This window comes from Nerophis lumbriciformis, linkage group LG02 (assembly GCF_033978685.3).
Source record: "Nerophis lumbriciformis linkage group LG02, RoL_Nlum_v2.1, whole genome shotgun sequence".
NCBI lineage: Eukaryota > Metazoa > Chordata > Actinopteri > Syngnathiformes > Syngnathidae > Nerophis > Nerophis lumbriciformis.
In genome coordinates this window covers 415,043-442,303 of record NC_084549.2, presented here as the reverse complement: position 1 = coordinate 442,303, position 27,261 = coordinate 415,043, and the positions used below count along the sequence as shown (strand labels likewise).

Here is a 27,261-nt window from a genome sequence, read left to right as displayed (position 1 = left end):
TTGGACAGACAATAGTGGGGCTGGGTACCAGTTGTCTAACAATAGTAACTTCCCAACATGATGGAGCTAAGGGGTCTTGAACAGACAATAGTGGGGCTGGGTACCAGTTGTCTAACAATAGTAACTTCCCAACATGATGGAGCTAACGGGTCTTGGACAGACAATAGTGAGGCTGGGTACCAGTTGTCTAACAATAGTAACTTCCCAACTTGATGGAGCTAACGGGCCCTGGACAGACAATAGTGAGGCTGGGTACCAGTTGTCTAACAATAGTAACTTCCCAACTTGATGGAGCTAACGGGTCTTGGACAGACAATAGTGGGGCTGGGTACCAGTTGTCTAACAATAGTAACGTCCCAACTTGATGGAGCTAACGGGCCCTGGACAGACAATAGTGAGGCTGGGTACCAGTTGTCTAACAATAGTAACTTCCCAACCTGATGGAGCTAACGGGCCCTGGACAGACAATAGTGGGGCTGGGTACTAGTTGTCTAACAATAGTAACTTCCCAACATGATGGAGCTAACGGGTCTTGGACAGACAATAGTGGGGCTGGGTACCAGTTGTCTAACAATAGTAACTTCCCAACATGATGGAGCTAACGGGCCCTGGACAGACAATAGTGGGGCTGGGTACCAGTTGTCTAACAATAGTAACTTCCCAACTTGATGGAGCTAACGGGTCTTGGACAGACAATAGTGGGGCTGGGTACTAGTTGTCTAACAATAGTAACTTCCCAACATGATGGAGCTAACGGGTCTTGGACAGACAATAGTGGGGCTGGGTACCAGTTGTCTAACAATAGTAACTTCCCAACCTGATGGAGCTAACGGGCCCTGGACAGACAATAGTGGGGCTGGGTACTAGTTGTCTAACAATAGTAACTTCCCAACATGATGGAGCTAACGGGTCTTGGACAGACAATAGTGGGGCTGGGTACCAGTTGTCTAACAATAGTAACTTCCCAACTTGATGGAGCTAACGGGCCCTGGATGGACAATAGTGGGGCTGGGTACCAGTTGTCTAACAATAGTAACTTCCCAACATGATGGAGCTAACGGGTCTTGGACAGACAATAGTGGGGCTGGGTACCAGTTGTCTAACAATAGTAACTTCCCAACTTGATGGAGCTAACGGGTCTTGGACAGACAATAGTGGGGCTGGGTACCAGTTGTCTAACAATAGTAACTTCCCAACTTGATGGAGCTAACGGGTCTTGGACAGACAATAGTGGGGCTGGGTACCAGTTGTCTAACGATAGTAACTTCCCAACTTGATGGAGCTAACGGGTCTTGGACAGACAATAGTGGGGCTGGGTACCAGTTGTCTAACAATAGTAACTTCCCAACTTGATGGAGCTAATGGGTCTTGGACAGACAATAGTGGGGCTGGGTACCAGTTGTCTAACAATAGTAACTTCCCAACATGATGGAGCTAAGGGGTCTTGGACAGACAATAGTGGGGCTGGGTACCAGTTGTCTAACAATAGTAACTTCCCAACTTGATGGAGCTAACAGGTCTTGGACAGACAATAGTGGGGCTGGGTACCAGTTGTCTAACAATAGTAACTTCCCAACTTGATGGAGCTAACGGGTCTTGGACAGACAATAGTGGGGCAGGGTACCAGTTGTCTAACAATAGTAACTTCCCAACTTGATGGAGCTAACGGGTCTTGGACAGACAATAGTGGGGCTGGGTACCAGTTGTCTAACGATAGTAACTTCCCAACTTGATGGAGCTAACGGGTCTTGGACAGACAATAGTGGGGCTGGGTACCAGTTGTCTAACAATAGTAACTTCCCAACATGATGGAGCTAAGGGGTCTTGAACAGACAATAGTGGGGCTGGGTACCAGTTGTCTAACAATAGTAACTTCCCAACATGATGGAGCTAACGGGTCTTGGACAGACAATAGTGGGGCTGGGTACCAGTTGTCTAACAATAGTAACTTCCCAACCTGATGGAGCTAACGGGCCCTGGACAGACAATAGTGGGGCTGGGTACTAGTTGTCTAACAATAGTAACTTCCCAACATGATGGAGCTAACGGGTCTTGGACAGACAATAGTGGGGCTGGGTACCAGTTGTCTAACAATAGTAACTTCCCAACTTGATGGAGCTAACGGGCCCTGGATGGACAATAGTGGGGCTGGGTACCAGTTGTCTAACAATAGTAACTTCCCAACATGATGGAGCTAACGGGTCTTGGACAGACAATAGTGGGTCTGGGTACCAGTTGTCTAACAATAGTAACTTCCCAACTTGATGGAGCTAACGGGTCTTGGACAGACAATAGTGGGGCTGGGTACCAGTTGTCTAACAATAGCAACTTCCCAACATGATGGAGCTAACGGGTCTTGGACAGACAATAGTGGGGCTGGGTACCAGTTGTCTAACAATAGTAACTTCCCAACTTGATGGAGCTAACGGGTCTTGGACAGACAATAGTGGGGCTGGGTACCAGTTGTCTAACAATAGTAACTTCCCAACTTGATGGAGCTAACAGGTCTTGGACAGACAATAGTGGGGCTGGGTACCAGTTGTCTAACAATAGTAACTTCCCAACTTGATGGAGCTAACGGGTCTTGGACAGACAATAGTGGGGCTGGGTACCAGTTGTCTAACAATAGTAACTTCCCAACTTGATGGAGCTAACGGGCCCTAGACAGACAATAGTGGGGCTGGGTACCAGTTGTCTAACAATAGTAACTTCCCAACATGATGGAGCTAACGGGCCCTAGACAGACAATAGTGGGTCTGGGTACCAGTTGTCTAACAATAGCCTGCTGCCTTCCAGCGGCTCTGCCTCTCAGGGTGATACGCGTGGAATGCTAGCTGTCAACAGATGCTTCCAACACTTGATGACGCTCTTGGGATTTAGAATGGACGCTGCATCTAATTTTAACCCGGGCCACCATGCGGGCATTATAGTAGCACTAATCCGCTGTCCTTGGAGCGGAATTCTTTTGTTTATAGAGACCACGTATAAAATATTGCACTAGCAGCACACTGGATATAGCCTCGGCCCTCCCACACTCTCATTTGATTTTAGAGCTTCTTGCACAACTGCCGGCTCTTTAGCCTCATATTGGCCCCTGCAGGATGAGAAATGTTTGGCCTTTTACAGTGGAAACACTATTTGGATGCCCCTCACGTCGTACAATTCAAGTTCAGACCGCCCTCACGTGTGATGTCAGACGAAACTTAAGTCCCCACCTTTTGTTTATTTTTATTTATTTATTTACAGACAGACATAATTTTGTATTTCATTATTGTTTCTTTTATTAATATCAGAGTCCGTTCTGCAAACAGGTCATCCTAGGAGCACTCAGCTTATGGACAGTTAAAATATACATCATCATACAAAATATATACATATATATATACATATATATATATATACATATACAAACCCCGTTTCCATAGGAGTTGGGAAATTGTGTTAGATGTAAATATAAACGGAATACCGTATTTTCCGCACCATAAGCCGCCCTGGGTTATAAGCCGCGCCTTCAATGAACGGCATATTTCAAAACTTTGTCCACCTATAAGCCGCCCCGTGTTATAAGCCGCATCTAACTGCGCTAAAGGAATGTCAAAAAAACAGTCAGATAGGTCAGTCAAACTTTAATAATATATTAAAAACCAGCGTGATGTGGGCGCGCATGGAGTCGTATATCAACATGGACGGAGCTGCGTGAAAAAATCCACCCGGCCTCTTCGCGTAAACTTCCCTTAACCACTCGCTCATCTTTTCTTCATCCATCCATCCCTTCGAGTTAGCTCTTATGATGACGCCGGCTGGAAAGGTCTCTTTTGGCAAGGTCTTCCTTTTGAATATCACCATGGGTGGAAGTTTCTGGCCATTAGCATGGCAAGCTAGAACCACGGTGAAGGATGACTTCTCATTCCCTGTGGTGCGAATATTCACCGTACGTGCTCCCGTTGTATCCACAGTGCGGTTCACAGGAATATCAAAAGTCAGTGGAACCTCGTCCATGTTGATAATGTTCTCTGGCCGGATCTTTTTTTCAGCTATCTTGTTTTTACAATATGCACGGAAAGTAGCCAGCTTTTCTTGAAAGTCTTTAGGCAGTTGCTGTGAAATAGTAGTCCGTGTGCGGATGGAGAGATTGCGTCTTTTCATGAACCGGAAACCTGTCGCTTAGTAGGAGCCATTTTGTGGTCTTTACAGATGTAAACACACAAAGGAAATGAAACGTAATATCCGCGCGCTTCTTCTTCTTCTACCGGGGCGGGTGGTTGCTTACAGTAGAAGAAGCGCTTCCTGTTCTATGGGGGCGGGTGCTTACCTTGGCGGTTGCTTGCGTAGAAGAAGAAGCACTTCCTCTTCTACGGGGAAAAAAGATGGCGGCTGTTTACCGTAGTTGCGAGACCCAAACTTTATGAAAATGAATCTTAATATTAATCCATATATAAAGCGCACCGGGTTATAAGCCGCACTGTCAGCTTTTGAGTAAATTTGTGGTTTTTAGGTGCGGCTAATAGTGCGGAAAATACGGTACAATGATTTGCAAATCCTTTTCAAGCCATATTCAGTTGAATATGCTACAAAGACAACATATTTGATGTTCAAACTGATAAACTTTTTTTTTTTTTTGCAAATAATCATTAACTTTAGAATTTGATGGCAGCAAAACGTGACAAAGAAGTTGGGAAAGGTGGCAATAAATACTGATAAAGTTGAGGAATGCTCATCAGACACTTATTTGGAACATCCCACAGGTGTGCAGGCTAATTGGGAACAGGTGGGTGCCATGATTGGGTATAAAAGTAGATTCCATGAAATGCTCAGTCATTCACAAACAAGGATGGGGCGAGGGTCACCACTTTGTCAACAAATGCGTGAGCAAATTGTTGAACAGTTTAAGAAGAACCTTTCTCAAGCAGCTATTGCAAGGAATTTAGGGATTTCACCATCTACGCTCCGTAATATCATCAAAGGGTTCAGAGAATGTGGAGAAATCACTGCACGTAAGCAGCTAAGCCCGTGACCTTCCATCCCTCAGGCTGTACTGCATCAACAAGCGACATCAGTGTGTAAAGGATATCACCACATTGGCTCAGGTACACTTCAGAAACCCACTGTCAGTAACTACAGTTGGTCGCTACATCTGTAAGTGCAAGTTAAAACTCTCCTATGCAAGGCGAAAACCTTTTATCAACAACACCCAGAAACGCCGTCGGCTTCGCTGGGCCTGAGCTCATCTAAGATGGACTGATACAAAGTGGAAAAGTGTTCTGTGGTTTCAAATTGTTTTTGGAAACTGTGGACGTCGTGTCCTCCGGACCAAAGAGGAAAATAACCATCCGGGTTGTTATAGGCGCAAAGTGTAAAAGGCAGCATGTGTGATGGTATGGGGGTGTATTAGTGCCCAAGACATGGGTAACTTACACATCTGTGAAGGCGCCATTAATGCTGAAAGGTACATACAGCTTTTGGAGCAACATATGTTGCCATCCAAGCAACGTTACCATGGACGCCCCTGCTTATTTCAGCAAGACAATGCCAAGCCACGTGTTACATCAACGTGGCTTCATAGTAAAAGAGTGCGGGTACTAGACTGGCCTGCCTGTAGTCCAGACCTGTCTCCCATTGAAAATGTGTGGTGCATTATGAAGCCTAAAATAGCAGAAGGGAGACCCCCGGACTGTTGAACAACTTCAGCTGTACATCAAGCAAGAATGGGAAAGAATTCCACCTGAGAAGCTTAAAAAATGTGTCTCCTCAGTTCCCAAACCTTTACTGAGTGTTGTTAAAAGGAAAGGCCATGTAACACAGTGGTGAACATGCCCTTTCCCAACTACTTTGGCACGTGTTGCAGCCATGAAATTCTAAGTTAATTATTATTTGCAAAAAAAATAAAATAAAGTTTATGAGTTTGAACATCAAATATGTTGTCTTTGTAGCATATTCAACTGAATATGGCTTGAAAAGGATTTGCAAATCATTGTATTCCGTTTATATTTACATCTAACACAATTTCCCAACTCATATGGAAAGGGGGTTTGTATATATATATATCTATCCATTCATATATTGTATGACTTTTTATTTGGCCTTCACACAGACTACTGTTTGACAAGAATAATGATGTCGGTGAAAAAAAGACACATTTTGAATCTTTTTGTTTTTTTTAAGGCTCCCAAAAAAGCCACTGTTGAGTAAACAAACAGCAGTTTGAAATAAGGTTTTTTGTGTCTGTGTTTTTAGTTTTTGTTGAATTCATGTTGTTTTTTTACCATGTAGGGTTTTAAAGTGAGGAAAGAACATTACTTCAGCCACTTCAACTTGTTTGTCATCCTGCACTGCACTTTGTGCTTCAAAGAAGCAATTTGAAGAGTAATAGAATGATATCAAGTTTAGCTCTGAATGATCACCAGCATCAGTTGCTAGACTAACTCTGTCTGTCCTCGCTGGACGTCATTCAGCAATATTTTTAGACAAATCCGTCACTGGTCAGTGGCGCCGCAGAGGGAGTGTCAGTACTCTGAAAAGTGGGTTTGAATTGAGCGACTTTATCTCAGTCACATTTGGTGTCACAGCTTCTTAAGAAGGATGGCAGCAGCCCAAGAGTGAAATGTGATGGAAGTTATGTCACATTTTCAGCTTCCCTTCTTATATGTTTATAGAGATTTGGCAAGTGAATTATATTTATATAGCGCTTTTCTCTAGTGACTCAAAGCGCTTTTTACATAGTGAAAGCCAATATGCAAGTTCCATTCAAAGCAGTGTGGGTGGCTAAAGTGTCTTGCCCAAGGACACAACGGCATTGACGAGGATGGCGGAAGCGGGGATCGAACCTGGAACCCTCAAGTCGCTGGCACGGCCACTCTACCAACTGAGCTATACCGCCCAATGTGTTTAATCCATCTTATTTATGTATATATATATTAAGGCTGCAGCTAACGATTATTTTTCTATCGATTAATCTATAGATTATTTTTTTTGATTAATCGGTTAATCTATAGATTATTTTTTCGATTAATCTATAGATTATTTTTCCTTTTACCGATTATTTTTTTTATTTAAAATGAAGATGAAAAAATAAATGTAGGCCAGTTTTTTCAAAAGGCATGGCTTTTATTTACAAAAAAAAAGTATGGCCACTCAGTCAACATTGACAACAACATGACAAAATATTCTGTAACAATGTAAACATTTAACAAAATTAAAAGTAGCTTATTTGCTTTTAATGTGCAAATATAAAAGTAAACATCCAGTGCAAATCTTAATATTCTGCAATAGTATAAGCATTTCAAAAGTAAAAGTATTGCTGATAAACATCCAATTCAAAAAAGTGCAAAACGGAAATATTCTGTAACAGTGTAAACATTTCAACAAAAGTAAAAGTATTGCTTATTTGCTAAAATGTGCAAAAATAAAGATAAACATCCAATACAAAAAAGTGCAAAACGAAATATTCTGTAACAACAGTGTAAACATTTAAACAAAAGTAAAACTTTTGCTTATTTTGCTTAATAACACAACAATGATAGTATGATTAAAGTGAAAGTTAATTGTTGGTTTGTACATAGTATATGTAACTGTTAATGTTGTAAAAGGTATTTGCACAACTAATTAACGTTAGCGTTAAAGAGGAGCGCGTCTTTGTAAACACTGAACAGGCACGCCAAACGCTCCTCTCAGAGCGAAACGGTGCTTTAGTTTATGAATTTACAACGCAGATACAAATGACACATTCATGTTTTTGTGTAATGATGACAACGTATACTCACGCGGACGATTGACTAGTTGATGGTGATGGCAAGAACGTGTTTTCTTTTCAAATGTTCGTTCATAGCCGTTGTGCTGCTATGATAGGCCATTTCCGCTCGACACAGTGTGCATACAACAACATTATTAGGCCGTTTATTGAAATACTCCCACACTTTTGATGACTTTTGGTGTGCTTTTCCCCCCGCTTGCACTGTCTGCTTTGCGATCCGCCATGACAGTAGTGTGACGTAAATATGCGACGCATCGACGCACAAAAATGGCGTCGACGTATTTACGTAACCGATGACGTCGATGACGTCGACTACGTCGACGCGTCGTTTCAGCCTTACATCCCAGTATGTTTTTTTTTATTCAGTGGCTGTCTGCTTTTAAAATAAAAGAAAGATGCATTTAATCTGTTTGTTTATTCTAATTGGACTTATCTAAACACAATCTTAAATATATAATACGGTGGTTAAAGTTTGAATGTGTGACACAGCTCATACCTCCAAAAACTTCTGTTGTCAAACGTCAATTTGAACATGTAACATGCCTTTTTCAAAAGAAAAGTGCACTTTTATATCAGAACGATTGTATAAAAAACAAAATATAGTAGAATGTACAGTAGAGCTCAAACCATTCCTCCACTCATTTCATTACAAAATATGTTCGAGGAAATTCATTGCTGCCTCGAGGCTTCGTTACATTTTTTTTTACGGCATTTTGCCTGGTTTAGTTTGGCACGGACTGTTTAGGTGTGGCACAGCGTGTTTACGTCACAGTTCATACACTGCACGTTTCAAATGTTTAGGTGTGGCACAGCGTGTTTACGTCACAGATCATACATTGCACATTTCAAATGTTTAGGTGTGGCACAGCGTGTCTACGTCACAGTTCATGCACTGCACATTTCAAATGTTTAGGTGGTATGCAAACATTGCAAAGTGGAGCTGTCATACCACAATAGCAGCAGTTCCATGCTGTAACACCTGTGGAGAAAGCATCCCATTGAGGGAGGTAAGTCATCTATTATCAAATATAAACACGAAAGTTGTGTTAGTCAAATAAATGTTATTCATTATGATAACCAGGATGAGTTAGTCAAATAAATGTTATTCATTATGATAACCAGGATGTGTTAGTCAAATAAATGTTATTCATTATGATAACCAGGATGAGTTAGTCAAATAAATGTTATTCATTATGATAACCAGGATGAGTTAGTCAAATAAATGTTATTCATTATGATAACCAGGATGAGTTAGTCAAATAAATGTTATTCATTATGATAACCAGGATGAGTTAGTCAAATAAATGTTATTCATTATGATAACCAGGATGAGTTAGTCAAATAAATGTTATTCATTATGATAACCAGGATGAGTTAGTCAAATAAATGTTATTCATTATGATAACCAGGATGAGTTAGTCAAATAAATGTTATTCATTATGATAACCAGGATGTGTTAGTCAAATAAAGTTATTCATTATGATAACCAGGATGAGTTAGTGAAATAAATGTTATTCATTATGATAACCAGGATGAGTTAGTCAAATAAATGTTATTCATTATGATAACCAGGATGAGTTAGTGAAATAAATGTTATTCATTATGATAACCAGGATGTTAGTTAAATAAATGTTATTCATTATGATAACCAGGATGAGTTAGTCAAATAAATGTTATTCATTATGATAACCAGGATGAGTTAGTCAAATAAATGTTATTCATTATGATAACCAGGATGAGTTAGTCAAATAAATGTTATTCATTATGATAACCAGGATGAGTTAGTCAAATAAATGTTATTCATTATGATAACCAGGATGAGTTAGTCAAATAAATGTTATTCATTATGATAACCAGGATGTGTTCTCGCACTCCCAAGAAGTCATCAAATGTCACCAAAAGGTGTTAAAAACTAACAACATTATTCAAGCTGTCGTGTTCAATCATCCTTTCATTAGGAACTACAATAAAGTAGTCCTACTACACTAAAGTAGTCCTGCTAACTTGCTCAAGTCATGCAAGCACATGCTACTTGGATACTTTGCACTTTCACACACTATAGTCTCTGTAGTCTACTATAGACTACTATAGTCTATGTAGTCTACTATAGTCTCTGTAGTCTACTATAGTCTCTGTAGTCTACTATAGACTACTATAGTCTATGTAGTCTACTATAGTCTCTGTAGTCTACTATAGTCTCTGTAGTCTACTATAGTCGACTACAGTCTCTGTAGTCTACTATAGTCTCTGTAGTCTACTATAGACTACTATAGTCTCTGTAGTCTACTATAGTCTCTGTAGTCTACTATAGTCGACTACAGTCTCTGTAGTCTACTATAGACTACTATAGTCTCTGTAGTCTACTATAGTCTCTGTAGTCTACTATAGTCTCTGTAGTCTACTATAGTCTACTATAGTCTCTGTAGTCTACTATAGTCTCTGTAGTCTACTATAGACTACTGTAGTCTACTATAGTCTCTGTAGTCTACTATAGTCTACTGTAGTCTCTGTAGTCTACTATAGTCTTCTATAGTCTCTGTAGTCTACTATAGTCTACTATAGTCTCTGTAGTCTACTATAGTCTCTGTAGTCTACTATAGTCTCTGTAGTCTACTATAGTCTCTGTAGTCTACTATAGTCTACTATAGTCTCTGTAGTCTACTATAGTCTCTGTAGTCTACTATAGACTACTATAGTCTCTGTAGTCTACTATAGTCTCTGTAGTCTACTATAGTCTCTGTAGTCTACTATAGTCTACTATAGTCTCTGTAGTCTCTGTAGTCTACTATAGTCTACTATAGTCTCTGTAGTCTACTATAGTCTCTGTAGTCTACTATAGTCTACTATAGTCTCTGTAGTCTACTATGTCTACTATAGTCTCTGTAGTCTACTATAGTCTCTGTAGTCTACTATAGTCTACTATAGTCTCTGTAGTCTACTATAGTCTCTGTAGTCTACTATAGTCTCTGAAGTCTACTATAGTCTACTATAGTCTACTATAGTCACTATAGTCTCTGTAGTCTACTATAGTCTACTATAGTCTCTGTAGTCTACTATAGTCTATGTAGTCTACTATAGTCTCTGTAGTCTACTATAGTCTTTGTAGTCTACTATGACTACTATAGTCTATGTAGTCTACTATAGTCTCTGTAGTCTACTATGTCTACTATAGTCTCTGTAGTCTACTACAGTCCCTGTAGTCTACTATAGTCTCTGTAGTCTACTATAATCTACTACAGTCTCTGTAGTCTACTATAGTCTCTGTAGTCTACTATAGTCTCTGTAGTCTACTATAGTCTCTGTAGTCGACTATAGTCTCTGTAGTCTACTATAGTCTACTATAGTTTCTGTAGTCTACTATAGTCTCTATAGACTACTATAGTCTCTGTAGTCTACTATAGTCTCTGTAGTCTACTATAGTCTCTGTAGTCTACTATAGTCTACTATAGTCTCTGTAGTCTACTATAGTCTCTGTAGTCTACTATAGTCTCTGTAGTCTACTGTAGTCTACTATAGTCTCTGTAGTCTACTATAGTCTACTATAGTCTCTGTAGTCTACTATAGTCTACTATAGTCTCTGTAGTCTACTATAGTCTCTGTAGTCTACTGTAGTCTACTATAGTCTCTGTAGTCTACTATAGTCTACTATAGTCTACTATAGTCTCTGTAGTCTACTATAGTCTACTATAGTCTACTATAGTCTCTATAGTCTACTATAGTCTCTGTAGTTTACTATAGTCTCTGTAGTCTACTATAGTCTACTATAGTCTCTGTAGTCTACTATAGTCTCTGTAGTCTACTACAGTCCCTGTAGTCTACTATAGTCTCTGTAGTCTACTATAATCTACTACAGTCTCTGTAGTCTACTATAGTCTCTGTAGTCTACTATAGTCTCTGTAGTCTACTATAATCTACTACAGTCTCTGTAGTCTACTATAGTCTCTGTAGTCTACTATAGTCTACTATAGTCTCTGTAGTCTACTATAGTCTCTGTAGTCGACTATAGTCTCTGTAGTCTACTATAGTCTACTATAGTTTCTGTAGTCTACTATAGTCTCTATAGACTACTATAGTCTCTGTAGTCTACTATAGTCTACTATAGTCTTGGTAGTATACTATAGTCTCTGTAGTCTACTATAGTCTACTATAGTCTTGGTAGTATACTATAGTCTCTGTAGTCTACTATAGTCTACTATAGTCTCTGTAGTCTACTATAGTCTCTGTAGTCTACTATAGTCTCTGTAGTCTACTGTAGTCTACTATAGTCTCTGTAGACTACTATAGTCTACTATAGTCTCTGTAGTCTACTATAGTCTACTATAGTCTCTGTAGTCTACTATTGTCTCTGTAGTCTACTGTAGTCTACTATAGTCTCTGTAGTCTACTATAGTCTACTATAGTCTCTGTAGTCTACTATAGTCTACTATAGTCTCTATAGTCTACTATAGTCTCTGTAGTTTACTATAGTCTCTGTAGTCTACTATAGTCTACTATAGTCTCTGTAGTCTACTATAGTCTACTATAGTCTCTGTAGTCTACTATAGTCTCTGTAGTCTACTATAGTCTACTATAGTCTCTGTAGTCTACTATAGTCTCTGTAGTCTACTATAGTCTACTATAGTCTCTAGTCTACTATAGTCTCTGTAGTCTACTATAGTCTCTGTAGTCTACTATAGTCTACTATAGTCTCTGTAGTCTACTATAGTCTACTATAGTCTTGGTAGTATACTATAGTCTCTGTAGTCTACTATAGTCTACTATAGTCTCTGTAGTCTACTATAGTCTCTGTAGTCTACTATAGTCTCTGTAGTCTACTATAGTCTCTGTAGACTACTATAGTCTACTATAGTCTCTGTAGTCTACTATAGTCTACTATAGTCTCTGTAGTCTACTATAGTCTCTGTAGTCTACTGTAGTCTACTATAGTCTCTGTAGTCTACTATAGTCTACTATAGTCTCTGTAGTCTACTATAGTCTACTATAGTCTCTATAGTCTACTATAGTCTCTGTAGTTTACTATAGTCTCTGTAGTCTACTATAGTCTACTATAGTCTCTGTAGTCTACTATAGTCTACTATAGTCTCTGTAGTCTACTATAGTCTCTGTAGTCTACTATAGTCTACTATAGTCTCTGTAGTCTACTATAGTCTCTGTAGTCTACTATAGTCTACTATAGTCTCTGTAGTCTACTATAGTCTCTGTAGTCTACTATAGTCTCTGTAGTCTACTATAGTCTACTATAGTCTCTGTAGTCTACTATAGTCTCTGTATAATGTAAGAGTTCCAAGTCCTTGTTCACCGTTCACTTGTGTGGGCTCTGTACCGAGGATGTGGTTGTGGCTTGTGCAGCCCTTTGAGACACTTGTGATTTAGGGCTATATAAATAAACATTGATTGATTGATTGATTGATTGATTGATTGGCCGTGGTAGCACTTGTGTGCCAACTTCCTGTCAGCCATATTGCTTCTGAATATGAAGTTGCACATTTCAAATGCAGAATTAGAGGCACGACCTAATCCACTTTTTATGTTTGATATCATGAAAACTGTTCTTATTGTTTTATTTTTGATACTAAGAATATAGTTTTATTTGAACTTTCTCAGGGAATAATCATGTTTGTATATACAGTAAATGTGTTTTCATCTCAAACATGTTATGATGGCAAAATGAACATCAATTACTATTTTGCGTGCAATGAACTGCATTGCATTCTTCAAATGTCAAACTGTTGTTGTCATTTTGAAGTGGTTTGTCTTTTTTTATTATAATTTTAAAGTGGTTTGTATTCTAACTTTGTTAATGCGGTCACAGCACGCAGCACATAGGGCTGTGAGTGCAGCTGTTTTTATTAGCACACACAAATTGGCACAATCAACCACGGACGCATTTCAGCTGTGCGTGTCAGCCTTCAATAATGAAAACAGGCGTTTAGGAAATAAAAGACAATTAGGCCAAACACAATAATTGAGGGCACATCTTAACATGTATAATTAAACCTTAATTAAGCAAAAATATTATTTATTTGATACCTCAATTAATCGATCAGGATATTCGATAGAATACTCGAGTACTAAAATATTCCATAGCTGCAGCTCTCATGTACAGTATTACTATTAAAACTACTGTCGTTTTATGAATTCATGTAGTAATAATCTACTTGGAGAGCAAACTTCTATATCTTCTTCAAGCTGCTTTATCAGCAAACAGTTGCACCATATTTTCATGGATAAATGTCTGCTCTTTAGATGTTTTATTTATTGACTTGTTATGCTGCAGACTAGCAGACTATGATTTCTTCACTATCATCCATTTCACACTCACTTTTTTTCTTGCCACGGTTGGAAAAACAAAGCCATGTCGATCTCGAGCGATCAGCTAATGCTGGCGAGTAAGACCGGATGTTTTGCTCCGATCTTACAAGGTTGACCGTGGCATTCGTGACCCAAGCATAAGAATGAGCTGAGAGACAATAACTGCTAAGACGTATCCCCGAATATATAAAACTACTCTTTCAGATGATGTAAACATTCTAATATTCTTACTTCAAGAGGAACTGCACTTTTTGCCTATCATTCACAATCCTTATGAGAGAAACACATTTGTTTTATTTTAAATATTGATCATTGAGCACGTCGTGTGTGTTGTTACAACTACACTAGCTGTGTACCAACTAAAGATGAAATAATACTTTACACATACTCTAATATGATTGTTCATCTTTTTCACTCAGTACAGATTGCTGTTCTATCACAGTGTTGTGTGTTACTAACTCTAATATTGTTCTATCACAGTGTTGTGTGTTACTAACTTTAATATTGTTCTATCACAGTGTTGTGTGTTACTAACTCTAATATTGTTCTATCACAGTGTTGTGTATTACTAACTCTAATATTGTTCTATCACAGTGTTGTGTGTTACTAACTCTAATATTGTTCTATCACAGTGTTGTGTGTTACTAACTCTAATATTGTTCTATCACAGTGTTGTGTGTTACTAACTCTAAGATTGTTCTATCACAGTGTTGTGTGTTACTAACTCTACGATTGTTCTATCACAGTGTTGTGTGTTACTAACTCTACGATTGTTCTATCACAGTGTTGTGTGTTACTAACTCTAATATTGTTCTATCACAGTGTTGTGTGTTACTAACTCTAATATTGTTCTATCACAGTGTTGTGTGTTACTAACTCTAAGATTGTTCTATCACAGTGTTGTGTGTTACTAACTCTAACATTGTTCTATCACAGTGTTGTGTGTTACTAACTCTAATATTGTTCTATCACAGTGTTGTGTGTTACTAACTCTAATATTGTTCTATCACAGTGTTGTGTGTTACTAACTCTAATATTGTTCTATCACAGTGTTTTGTGTCACTAACTGTAATATTGTTCTATCACAGTGTTGTGTGTTACTAACTCTAATATTGTTCTATCACAGTGTTGTGTGTTACTAACTCTAATATTGTTCTATCACAGTGTTGTGTGTTACTAACACTAATATTGTTCTATCACAGTGTTGTGTGTTACTAACTCTAATATTGTTCTATCACAGTGTTGTGTGTTACTAACTCTAATATTGTTCTATCACAGTGTTGTGTGTTACTAACTCTAAGATTGTTCTATCACAGTGTTGTGTGTTACTAACTCTAAGATTGTTCTATCACAGTGTTGTGTGTTACTAACTCTAATATTGTTCTATCACAGTGTTGTGTGTTACTAACTCTAATATTGTTCTATCACAGTGTTGTGTGTTACTAACTCTAATATTGTTCTATCACAGTGTTGTGTGTTACTAACTCTAATATTGTTCTATCACAGTGTTGTGTGTTACTAACTCTAATATTGTTCTATCACAGTGTTGTGTGTTACTAACTGTAATATTGTTCTATCACAGTGTTGTGTGTTACTAACTCTAATATTGTTCTATCACAGTGTTGTGTGTTACTAACTCTAATATTGTTCTATCACAGTGTTGTGTGTTACTAACTCTAAGATTGTTCTATCACAGTGTTGTGTGTTACTAACTCTAAGATTGTTCTATCACAGTGTTGTGTGTTACTAACTCTAATATTGTTCTATCACAGTGTTGTGTGTTACTAACTCTAATATTGTTCTATCACAGTGTTGTGTGTTACTAACTCTAATATTGTTCTATCACAGTGTTGTGTATTACTAACTCTAAGATTGTTTCTATCACAGTGTTGTGTGTTACTAACTCTAATATTGTTCTATCACAGTGTTGTGTATTACTAACTCTAAGATTGTTCTATCACAGTGTTGTGTGTTACTAACTCTAATATTGTTCTATCACAGTGTTGTGTATCACTAACTCTAATATTGTTCTATCACAGTGTTGTGTATCACTAACTCTAATATTGTTCTATCACAGTGTTGTGTGTTACTAACTCTAAGATTGTTCTATCACAGTGTTGTGTGTTACTAACTCTAAGATTGTTCTATCACAGTGTTGTGTGTTACTAACTCTAATATTGTTCTATCACAGTGTTGTGTGTTACTAACTCTAATATTGTTCTATCACAGTGTTGTGTGTTACTAACTCTAATATTGTTCTATCACAGTGTTGTGTGTTACTAACTCTAATATTGTTCTATCACAGTGTTGTGTGTTACTAACTCAAACATGTTTTGTGTTGTTGTAGAAGCTAGCTTATCTCTTGCCGTGGTTAGCTTTTACGGCTAATACCGTAGCACGTTGATGTGTTAGTACGCTAGAAAAAGAGTTCCTCAGTGTTCACTCTTACAATAACAATGTTGTACACTTTGTTATTATACATGTTACACAACGTAAATGAAGTATTGTTGATGCTTTTTGAAAGTGATTTAGAGGTAGAATTGATTGCTAACATTAGCTGCATTGCTAGCCACCATGAACTAGCCAACTTATACATGTCAGAATGTGGGAAAAAAAACACAACTTTTTGTGTTCTTGTCTCTCGTAATGATTGAACGATTCCAAAAGAAGTGCAGTTGCACTTTAAAAGTACTGTAACGTGTCTGTAGCTTAGCGTTGGTAGAAGTGTGACCTGGAAGGATGGTGGACAGGTGAGACAACACCTTTGCAACTGGAACCAATCAAGTGATGGACAACAATTGTCCATGTTCCGTTTTCACTCATCTTTTATTTTTTGCGTTATTCCCTTATCATGAAGCACACCAGGGCGCTCTATATTTAGCACTTGATATCAGCTCTATATTTAGCACTTGATATCAGCCAGAATGCTGAGCTCTTCATCCACGTGAACGCCATTGTTTGCCAGTGAGAGACATTTACCAGAATAGGAGGAGAAAGACGACAATAATCCTATTTTAACTGGATCTGCAGTCATTCACAGAGCACATATCTGTCCGTGCATTTGTTCTGATCTGTGGAATTGGACACTTATATCATGTCACTAAAGGTCAATGGTGACAAAAGTCAAATAATCAATACAATGAAGTCTTGTTGCTAGGATTATAGTTGTTGCTAGCGTGCTAGGATTATAGTTGTTGCTAGCGTGCTAGGATTATAGTTGTTGCTAGCGTTCTAGGATTATAGTTGTTGCTAGCGTGCTAGGAATATAGTTGTTGCTAGTGTGCTAGGGTTATAGTTGTTGCTAGCGCGCTAGGATTATAGTTGTTGCTAGCGTGCTAGGATTATAGTTGTTGCTAGCGTGCTAGGATTATAGTTGTTGCTAGCGTGCTAGGATTATAGTTGTTGCTAGCGTGCTAGGATTATAGTTGTTGCTAGCGTGCTAGGGTTATAGTTGTTGCTAGCGTGCTAGGATTATAGTTGTTGCTAGCGTGCTAGGGTTATAGTTGTTGCTAGCGTGCTAGGGTTATAGTTGTTGCTAGCGTGCTAGGGTTATAGTTGTTGCTAGCGTGCTAGGGTTATAGTTGTTGCTAGCGTGCTAGGGTTATAGTTGTTGCTAGCGTGCTAGGATTATAGTTGTTGCTAGCGTGCTAAGGTTATAGTTGTTGCTAGCGTGCTAAGGTTATAGTTGTTGCTAGCGTGCTAAGGTTATAGTTGTTGCTAGCGTGCTAGGGTTATAGTTGTTGGCCTTTACAGTAGACTTTGTTTTAGTAAAGCTACTACTATTACTACTACATTATTTTACACTTGTAGGCAGACATTTTTACATCATCTCTTTAGGACAATAGTATAGAAATGAAACTAGCTGATACATTAGAGTAGTCAGTGTACAACAATTTATATTTACTATTGACTGAAAAACACACAGCCATTTTTGGCTAAATACTTGAGCGAGTAACAAGATGATTGTGTCTTGGTGACGGTAGCGTCACAGTCCAGGGCTGCATGAGTCCTGGGGAGATGCGGTTCACTTTGGAAAAGAGTCGTAAAATACAAGAGAATCATCCAAATAGTTTGGAGAAGGTGGTTTCTTGAAATGAGCGGTGTACTCACTTCTGTGAGATGACTTTCTGCTAATTGACTTCTTTTTCTCTCTGGTTTTGGGTAGACCTTCACCGCCTGGTGTAACTCCCACCTGAGGAAAGCCGGCACACAAATTGAAAACATTGAAGAAGACTTAAGGAACGGACTCAAACTCATGCTGCTTCTGGAAGTGATCTCAGGTCAGACTCATTGAAAGAAGTGTTTTGGTTGCTGTTTGATATCATAAACCAGTAGCATACAGTGACTCGGGGTGTCCACATCCCATATTGATATCGGTCCAATGTCCAAAATGAGATTTTATGGGCTTGCATGAAAACCCTCCAATACAAGTGCAACAATCTGGGCAGCCATGATAGACAAATGTCCTCCAATAAGCACACAAGGTTGCTCTTTTCTGCTATTAGTGAAGTCATTTACAAACATGGTCAGCTATTAGCTACTAGGAGCGAGCAGCTACACAACAGCTGAGCACACAATAGCGCACAAGCTAGACATACCTGTACATAATACGTGTCCTTGATTGAATAATATTATAATCTAAAACACCATACAGTGTTTCCCACAGGACAGGCATCTATTTGTGGTGGTGTGGTTGGTGGTCGGGGGGTGGCGGCGGCAACGGCGATGACCAAGAAAAACGCGGAGTTGGAATATAATTACAACATTTTATGTACATATTTATATACAGATTTGAACAATTAGTGATTCACTGAAATATATTTATTAATTGTGGTTCTTACAAAAAATATATCTTATAAAATATAAAAGCTAAAATGTCTCTTAAAGCTCTGCCCCTTTAATTAGTGAATACTAAACAATTTAACTTTAGCCTACTACTACAACCATATTATTTACCAGCAACATGAAGTGAAACAGAGGCAGAGGTGTCCTGCCACAGTCAGTCAACCTCCTCCTCCTCCTCCTGCTGCTGAACAGGTCGCACCTGTGGTCCGGACTGTAGGCCTACCTCCTCTCCAAGTCGAGCCCTTTTCGGCCGTTGAAAATATTTTTCTATACTCATCTGTGTGAAGGAGTGAACATCCAACATTAGAATTTATTACTAATGAGCAGAAGCGCTCTATGTACAGTGCCGTCTAACCAGCAGCTCAACACATGCAGGGTTCAACGTTAAGGTTTTTTTCTACTTGCCCGACTTCTCAAATCTACTTGCCCCAATATTTTTACTTGTCCTGCCTAGGTTTTTTTCTGGCTGTGTAGTGCTCATGGCTTATATCTTACTAAAATCCTTCCCGTTGACTATTTACAACACTACACAGTATTTATTATTATTATTATTATTATTATTATTATTATCTATAATTACATTTAAATGGCATTGCATACATGTAAAATTAAATGCTATTTCACATTATTTGACCAGTAGCAGTTACACTCATCTGAACAGGTCAGCCACCTGTTTAAAGCCCGATCACAGTTGAAATCTTGAAATGAAGGGCCTTTAATGGCCAAAACATTAACCTGGACAACATTTTAACAGCTGGTTGGCTCAGATTTTATTATTTTCATTGCATTCACATGCTGCAGTGGACAATTTAGTTTCAGTCCATGTGTGTTTATTGACAACAGGGTTATAACCTGGACACGTTAGCTCGTCGGTAGGGTAACACGTGACTTTTACTACGTTCGTCTGCCCCGGCCCACGAGTCAAACAGCGGCGGTGTTAATGAAGCAGCGGATTAACGTTAAATATATGACGAGCCGCGAGCGATGCAGCTATAACATATCTACCTAGAACCTATATTACCCTCGTATTTTGATCCCGTTTCGTTCGTCCGTCCGTTTCTCTTCTTCTTCTTCTTCTTCTTCTGGCCCACCAGGTGAATTAAGTGCTATTGGCGGAGTTACCGCCACCTACTGCACCGGAGTTGTAACTACAAGCAACATTCACAGACAGTCCCATTGCTTTTATGAGCGGTCGAGCGAGTCAAAAGCCGAAAAATCCATTTGTGGCGGACGTAATTCTTTCGTGGCGGGCCGCCACAAATAAATGAATGTGTGGGAAACACTGCCATACATTTGTTATACTGCTTATTAGGAGTGTCAAGAATTTTTTTTTTTTAAATGAAAAGTGATTCTTATTTGTAATGATTCCTAATTGATTAAATGTATTTTTTTTTTTTTTACTTAATCCATCCTGTCCAGTCACTCAGACAAATCATATCATTGATGATCTATATCTGCTGTATAGATTTACTTTGTTGAATAATTCTCTTGTTGCCACATTTGTATTTGACTTGATTAAATGTTTGGGTAGAATTGTACTAAACAAAACCAGTTTTCTTTTAAATAATATACACGTTTATCAGAGCTCTTTGTCCATTGCATGGATGAATGTACCGTATTTTCCGCACTATTAGCCGCACCTAAAAACCACAAATTTACTCAAAAGCTGACAGTGCGGCTTTTAACCCGGTGCGCTTTATATATGGATTAATATTAAGATTCATTTTCATAAAGTTTCGGTCTCGCAACTACGGTAAACAGCCGCCATCTTTTTTCCCCGTAGAAGAGGAAGCGCTTCTTCTTCTACGCAAGCAACCGCCAAGGTAAGCACCCGCCCCCATAGAACAGGAAGCGCTTCTTCTTCTACTGTAAGCAACCACCCGCCCGCGTAGAAGAAGCGCGTGGATATTACGTTTCATTTCCTTTGTGTGTTTACATCTGTAAAGACCACAAAATGGCTCCTACTAAGCGACAGGTTTCCGGTTCATGAAAAGACGCAATCTCTCCATCCGCACACGGACTACTATTTCACAGCAACTGCCTAAAGACTTTCAAGAAAAGCTGGCTACTTTCCGTGCATATTGTAAAAACAAGATAGCTGAAAAAAAGATCCGGCCAGAGAACATTATCAACATGGGCGAGGTTCCACTGACTTTTGATATTCCTGTGAACCGCACTGTGGATACAACGGGAGCACGTACGGTGAATATTCGCACCACAGGGAATGAGAAGTCATCCTTCACTGTGGTTCTAGCTTGCCATGCTAATGGCCAGAAACTTCCACCCATGGTGATATTCAAAAGGAAGACCTTGCCAAAAGAGACCTTTCCAGCCGGCGTCATCATAAAAGCTAACTCGAAGGGATGGATGAAGAAAAGATGAGCGAGTGGTTAAGGTAAGTTTACGCGAAGAGGCCGGGTGGCTTTTTTCACGCAGCTCCGTCCATGTTGATATACGACTCCATGCGCGCCCACATCACGCTGGTTTTTAATATATTATTAAAGTTTGACTGACCTATCTGACTGTTTTTTTGACATTCCTTTAGCGCAGTTAGATGCGGCTTATAACACGGGGCGGCTTATAGGTGGACAAAGTTTTGAAATATGCCGTTCATTGAAGGCGCGGCTTATAACCCAGGGCGGTTTATGGTGCGGAAAATACGGTAGTTAATCATAGATCTGATTAAAAAGTATTGATTTTAAATCGAGAATCACTTTCAATCAAGAATCGATTCTGAATGGAATCGTTACCCCCAAGAATCAAATAGAATCGTTTCACAGCCAAACTGCTCGGGGCTTACCTGGAGCCTCTTCCAGACGACTTTGGGCCAGACCCTGAAGCGGTCGCCAGCCAATCGCAGGACACACAGAGACACTCTCACATTCATTGAAATAACCCAGTGCTGCTCAATGATTGGTTCACACACCCCCTACATTGAAGTAGGGTTGATATTGATTGAAGTATTGATCCGTACGACGTAATGTTTCCTTCTATCAGCCTGATGATTGTGTCTGATATTGATGGTGCAGCCCGACATAGTAGTAGTTTGATGTTATCTGTACGACGTAATGTTTCCTTCTATCAGCCTGATGATTGTGTCTAATATTGATGGTGCAGCCCGACATAGTAGTAGTTTGATGTTATCTGTACGACGTAATGTTTCCTTCTATCAGCCTGATAATTGTCTGATATTGATGGTGCAGCCCGACATAGTAGTAGTTTGATGTTATCTGTACGAGGTAATGTTTCCATCTATCAGCCTGATAATTGTCTGATATTGATGGTGCAGCCCGACATCGTAGTAGTTTGATGTTATTATCTGTACGACGTAATGTTTCCTTCTATCAATCTGATGATTGTGTCTGATATTGATGGTGCAGCCCGACATAGTAGTAGTTTGATGTTATCTGTACGACGTAATGTTTCCTTCTATCAGCCTGATGATTGTGTCTGATATTGATGGTGCAGCCCGACATAGTAGTAGTTTGATGTTATCTGTACGACGTAATGTTTCCTTCTATCAGCCTGATGATTGTCTGATATTGATGGTGCAGCCCAACATAGTAGTAGTTTGATGTTATCTGTACGACGTAATGTTTCCTTCTATCAGCCTGATAATTGTCTGATATTGATGGTGCAGCGCGACATAGTAGTAGTTTGATGTTATCTGTACGACGTAATGTTTCCTTCTATCAGCCTGATCATTGTGTCTGATATTGATGGTGCAGCCCGACATAGTAGTAGTTTGATGTTATCTGTACGACGTAATGTTTCCTTCTATCAGCCTGATGATTGTCTGATATTGATGGTGCAGCCCGACATAGTAGTAGTTTGATGTTATCTGTACGACGTAATGTTTCCTTCTATCAGCCTGATAATTGTCTGATATTGATGGTGCAGCCCGACATAGTAGTAGTTTGATGTTATCTGTATGACGTAATGTTTCCTTCTATCAGCCTGATCATTGTGTCTGATATTGATGGTGCAGCCCGACATAGTAGTAGTTTGATGTTATCTGTACGAGGTAATGTTTCCTTCTATCAGCCTGATGATTGTGTCTGATATTGATGGTGCAGCCCGACATAGTAGTAGTTTGATGTTATCTGTACGACGTAATGTTTCCTTCTATCAGCCTGATGATTGTGTCTGATATTGATGGTGCAGCCCGACATAGTAGTAGTTTGATGTTATCTGTATGACGTAATGTTTCCTTCTATCAGCCTGATGATTGTGTCTGATATGGATGGTGCAGCCCGACATAGTAGTAGTTTGATGTTATCTGTACGAGGTAATGTTTCCTTCTATCAGCCTGATGATTGTGTCTGATATTGATGGTGCAGCCCGACATAGTAGTAGTTTGATGTTATCTGTACGATGTAATGTTTCCTTCTATCAGCCTGATCATTGTGTCTGATATTGATGGTGCAGCCCGACATAGTAGTAGTTTGATGTTATCTGTACGACGTAATGTTTCCTTCTATCAGCCTGATGATTGTGTCTGATATTGATGGTGCAGCCCGACATAGTAGTAGTTTGATGTTATCTGTATGACGTAATGTTTCCTTCTATCAGCCTGATGATTGTGTCTGATATTGATGGTGCAGCCCGACATAGTAGTAGTCTGATGTTATCTGTACGACGTAATGTTTCCTTCTTTCAATCTGATGATTGTGTCTGATATTGATGGTGCAGCCCGACATAGTAGTAGTTTGATGTTATCTGTACGACGTAATGTTTCCTTCTATCAGCCTGATAATTGTCTGATATTGATGGTGCAGTCCGACATAGTAGTAGTTTGATGTTATCTGTACGACGTAATGTTTCCTTCTTTCAGCCTGATGATTGTGTCTGATATTGATGGTGCAGCCCGACATAGTAGTAGTTTGATGTTCTCTGTACGACGTAATGTTTCCTTCTATCAGCCTGATGATTGTGTCTGATATTGATGGTGCAGCCCGACATAGTAGTAGTTTTGACATGTCCTCTATGGCCCGTCTGCAGGTGAGCGGTTACCCAAGCCTGACCGAGGGAAGATGCGCTTTCACAAGATCGCCAACGTCAACAAAGCCCTGGACTTCATCACAAGCAAAGGAGTCAAACTGGTCTCCATCGGAGCTGAAGGTCCCACAAAAGCCTCACCTAAGATGTGCCGTAGGGTGCTTTGTTTTTGCTCAACACGACGGTTCCTTTTTTACAGAGATAGTGGACGGCAACGTCAAGATGACGCTGGGAATGATCTGGACCATTATCCTCCGCTTTGCCATTCAGGATATTAATGTTGAAGGTGAGAAAAGATGAGTGTGTGTTGGAAGCCTGCGAACAAAGCCACTATTGTACGACTGTCGGTGCAGAAACATCGGCCAAAGAAGGCCTCCTCTTGTGGTGTCAGAGAAAGACCGCCCCCTACAGGAATGTCAATGTGCAGAACTTCCATGTCAGGTGAGTCACCAAGCGCATGGATTCACTCCACCATACATTTCACAGCCATTGTTCAGTTGTGGCATGTACACTATGTTTCTCATTGAAAAGTCACCATTTGACAAGCTTGAGTTGAGCTGCAATATGACACTTGAGGAAGAAAGGTCACTGACATTGTCGGCTCTCTCTGCTCACCAAGCTGGAAGGACGGCCTGGCCTTCTGCGCCCTGATTCACAGACACAGACCCGACCTCCTGGACTACTCTAAGCTCAGCAAGGTGTGGTGTGTGTCACCCCGTAACCGGGATGCTGTGTGTCAGCACTAAAATCTAACACCCACTGACCACACCCCTCCTTGGACAACTGCACTTATTTGTTGTCCTGTGCTGTGAAGGAGCTAATATGAACACACAATAACAAATTGTATTGTATGAAGATGAATTCTTGCCCTTTCGTTGTATTCAGTGGTATACAGTAGAACTGCATCCCATTCAACCTGCGGCACATTCTACATAGGAATGTAGGAAAAAAGTTTGAATGTAGGAATGGTTTGAATATTGAAGAGCTGGAGCTCAACTGAAATACGAGTGGAATGTAAAATGAATGGTAGAAACCTTCTGACTGTAATTAATCAAATACAACAACACAAAAATAGGAATTTGGCCCACATGGTTCGTTCCGTATTTTCCATCCGTCTGGGATTCAAACCTTCGGCATGAGAGATGAGCGTGTTAACCACTGAGCTAAACACCTACACTGTCTGTGTTTCTGCTTTTGGTTTGAGCTTTTAGGGTATTTAAGGGAGCGAACCGTCGAGATAAGTCTACCCAGAATTCATTGCTGCAACAGTTCTACCTTTTCAGCTAATTTTGGAAATAAACAATGTTTTTTTTTACAATATATGTTTGCATAACATTGACTTTCAAACAAGCTAACATTCAGAGGAGAACAAAAAGTTGAAACCATAGCTGAGTTTGATCGCGGAAATCCAGAGGTCTCTGATGTCAGCCAACATGACATCATGACATCTCTGATGTCAGCCAACATGACATCATGGCATCATTACACATGTCGCTGCAAAGTTAGTCACACAAACATAAACTGGTTCGTCTGTGTGAAAGAGGTCCAGGGCAGTGGAGCTCCACACAAAGTTAGTTACGCAAACATAATACATAATTCAAAGTTATGTGGGACATTTCAATGAAATTCACGACCCTGGACCTCGACACAGCTCTTTCAGTCCCACTGGCCAGAGAACATTCACGACCTCCAAGGCCTCCAACAACACCACCCTCTCTCTGTTGAAACTGACTGTTCAGTTAGCAGCAAGGCCTCTAACAACACCACCCTCTCTCTGTTGAAACTGACTGTCCAGTTAGCAGCAAGGCCTCTAACAACACCACCCTCTCTCTGTTGAAACTGACTGTCCAGTTAGCAGCAAGGCCTGTAGCAACACCACCCTCTCTCTGTTGAAACTGACTGTCCAGTTAGCAGCAAGGCCTTCAACAACACCACCCTCTCTCTGTTGAAACTGACTGTCCAGTTAGCAGCAAGGCCTTCAACAACACCACCCTCTCTCTGTTGAAACTGGCTGTCCAGTTAGCAGCAAGGCCTGTAGCAACACCACCCTCTCTCTGTTGAAACTGACTGTCCAGTTAGCAGCAAGGCCTTCAACAACACCACCCTCTCTCTGTTGAAACTGACTGTCCAGTTAGCAGCAAGGCCTCCAACAACACCATCCTCTCTCTGTTGAAACTGACTGTCCAGTTAGCAGCAAGGCCTCCAACAACACCATCCTCTCTCTGTTGAAACTGACTGTCCAGTTAGCAGCAAGGCCTCTAACAACACCACCCTCTCTCTGTTGAAACTGACTGTCCAGTTAGCAGCAAGGCCTGTAGCAACACCACCCTCTCTCTGTTGAAACTGACTGTCCAGTTAGCAGCAAGGCCTCCAACAACACCACCCTCTCTCTGTTGAAACTGACTGTCCAGTTAGCAGCAAGGCCTCTAACAACACCACCCTCTCTCTGTTGAAACTGACTGTCCAGTTAGCAGCAAGGCCTTCAACAACACCACCCTCTCTCTGTTGAAACTGACTGTCCAGTTAGCAGCAAGGCCTCCAACAACACCACCCTCTCTCTGTTGAAACTGACTGTCCAGTTAGCAGCAAGGCCTCTAACAACACCACCCTCTCTCTCTGTTGAAACTGACTGTCCAGTTAGCAGCAAGGCCTCCAACAACACCACCCTCTCTCTGTTGAAACTGGCTGTCCAGTTAGCAGCAAGGCCTTCAACAACACCACCCTCTCTCTGTTGAAACTGACTGTCCAGTTAGCAGCAATGCCTTCAACAACACCACCCTCTCTCTGTTGAAACTGACTGTCCAGTTAGCAGCAAGGCCTGTAGCAACACCACCCTCTCTCTGTTGAAACTGACTGTCCAGTTAGCAGCAAGGCCTCTAACAACACCACCCTCTCTCTCTGTTGAAACTGACTGTCCAGTTAGCAGCAAGGCCTCCAACAACACCACCCTCTCTCTGTTGAAACTGGCTGTCCAGTTAGCAGCAAGGCCTTCAACAACACCACCCTCTCTCTGTTGAAACTGACTGTCCAGTTAGCAGCAAGGCCTTCAACAACACCACCCTCTCTCTGTTGAAACTGACTGTCCAGTTAGCAGCAATGCCTTCAACAACACCACCCTCTCTCTGTTGAAACTGACTGTCCAGTTAGCAGCAAGGCCTGTAGCAACACCACCCTCTCTCTGTTGAAACTGACTGTCCAGTTAGCAGCAAGGCCTCTAACAACACCACCCTCTCTCTCTGTTGAAACTGACTGTCCAGTTAGCAGCAAGGCCTCCAACAACACCACCCTCTCTCTGTTGAAACTGGCTGTCCAGTTAGCAGCAAGGCCTTCAACAACACCACCCTCTCTCTGTTGAA

The 27,261-nt window shown here is 40.2% G+C and overlaps 1 protein-coding gene across 2 annotated transcripts in view; it reads left to right on the top strand.

Moving 5' to 3' along the window:
• The window catches only part of actn2b (actinin, alpha 2b), an 80,360-nt gene that overhangs the window by 16,488 nt on the left and 36,611 nt on the right, over window positions 1-27,261 (top strand). The window contains exons 2-6 of one of the 2 annotated variants that reach the window (XM_061930192.2): window positions 18,228-18,342; window positions 23,909-24,028; window positions 24,105-24,191; window positions 24,259-24,346; window positions 24,525-24,603. In XM_061930192.2, coding sequence (XP_061786176.1) covers window positions 18,228-18,342; window positions 23,909-24,028; window positions 24,105-24,191; window positions 24,259-24,346; window positions 24,525-24,603 — 489 coding nt within the window. Of the gene's footprint in view, window positions 1-18,227; window positions 18,343-23,908; window positions 24,029-24,104; window positions 24,192-24,258; window positions 24,347-24,524; window positions 24,604-27,261 lie in introns of those variants that run through there. The other variant, XM_061930265.1, reaches the window with a different exon arrangement.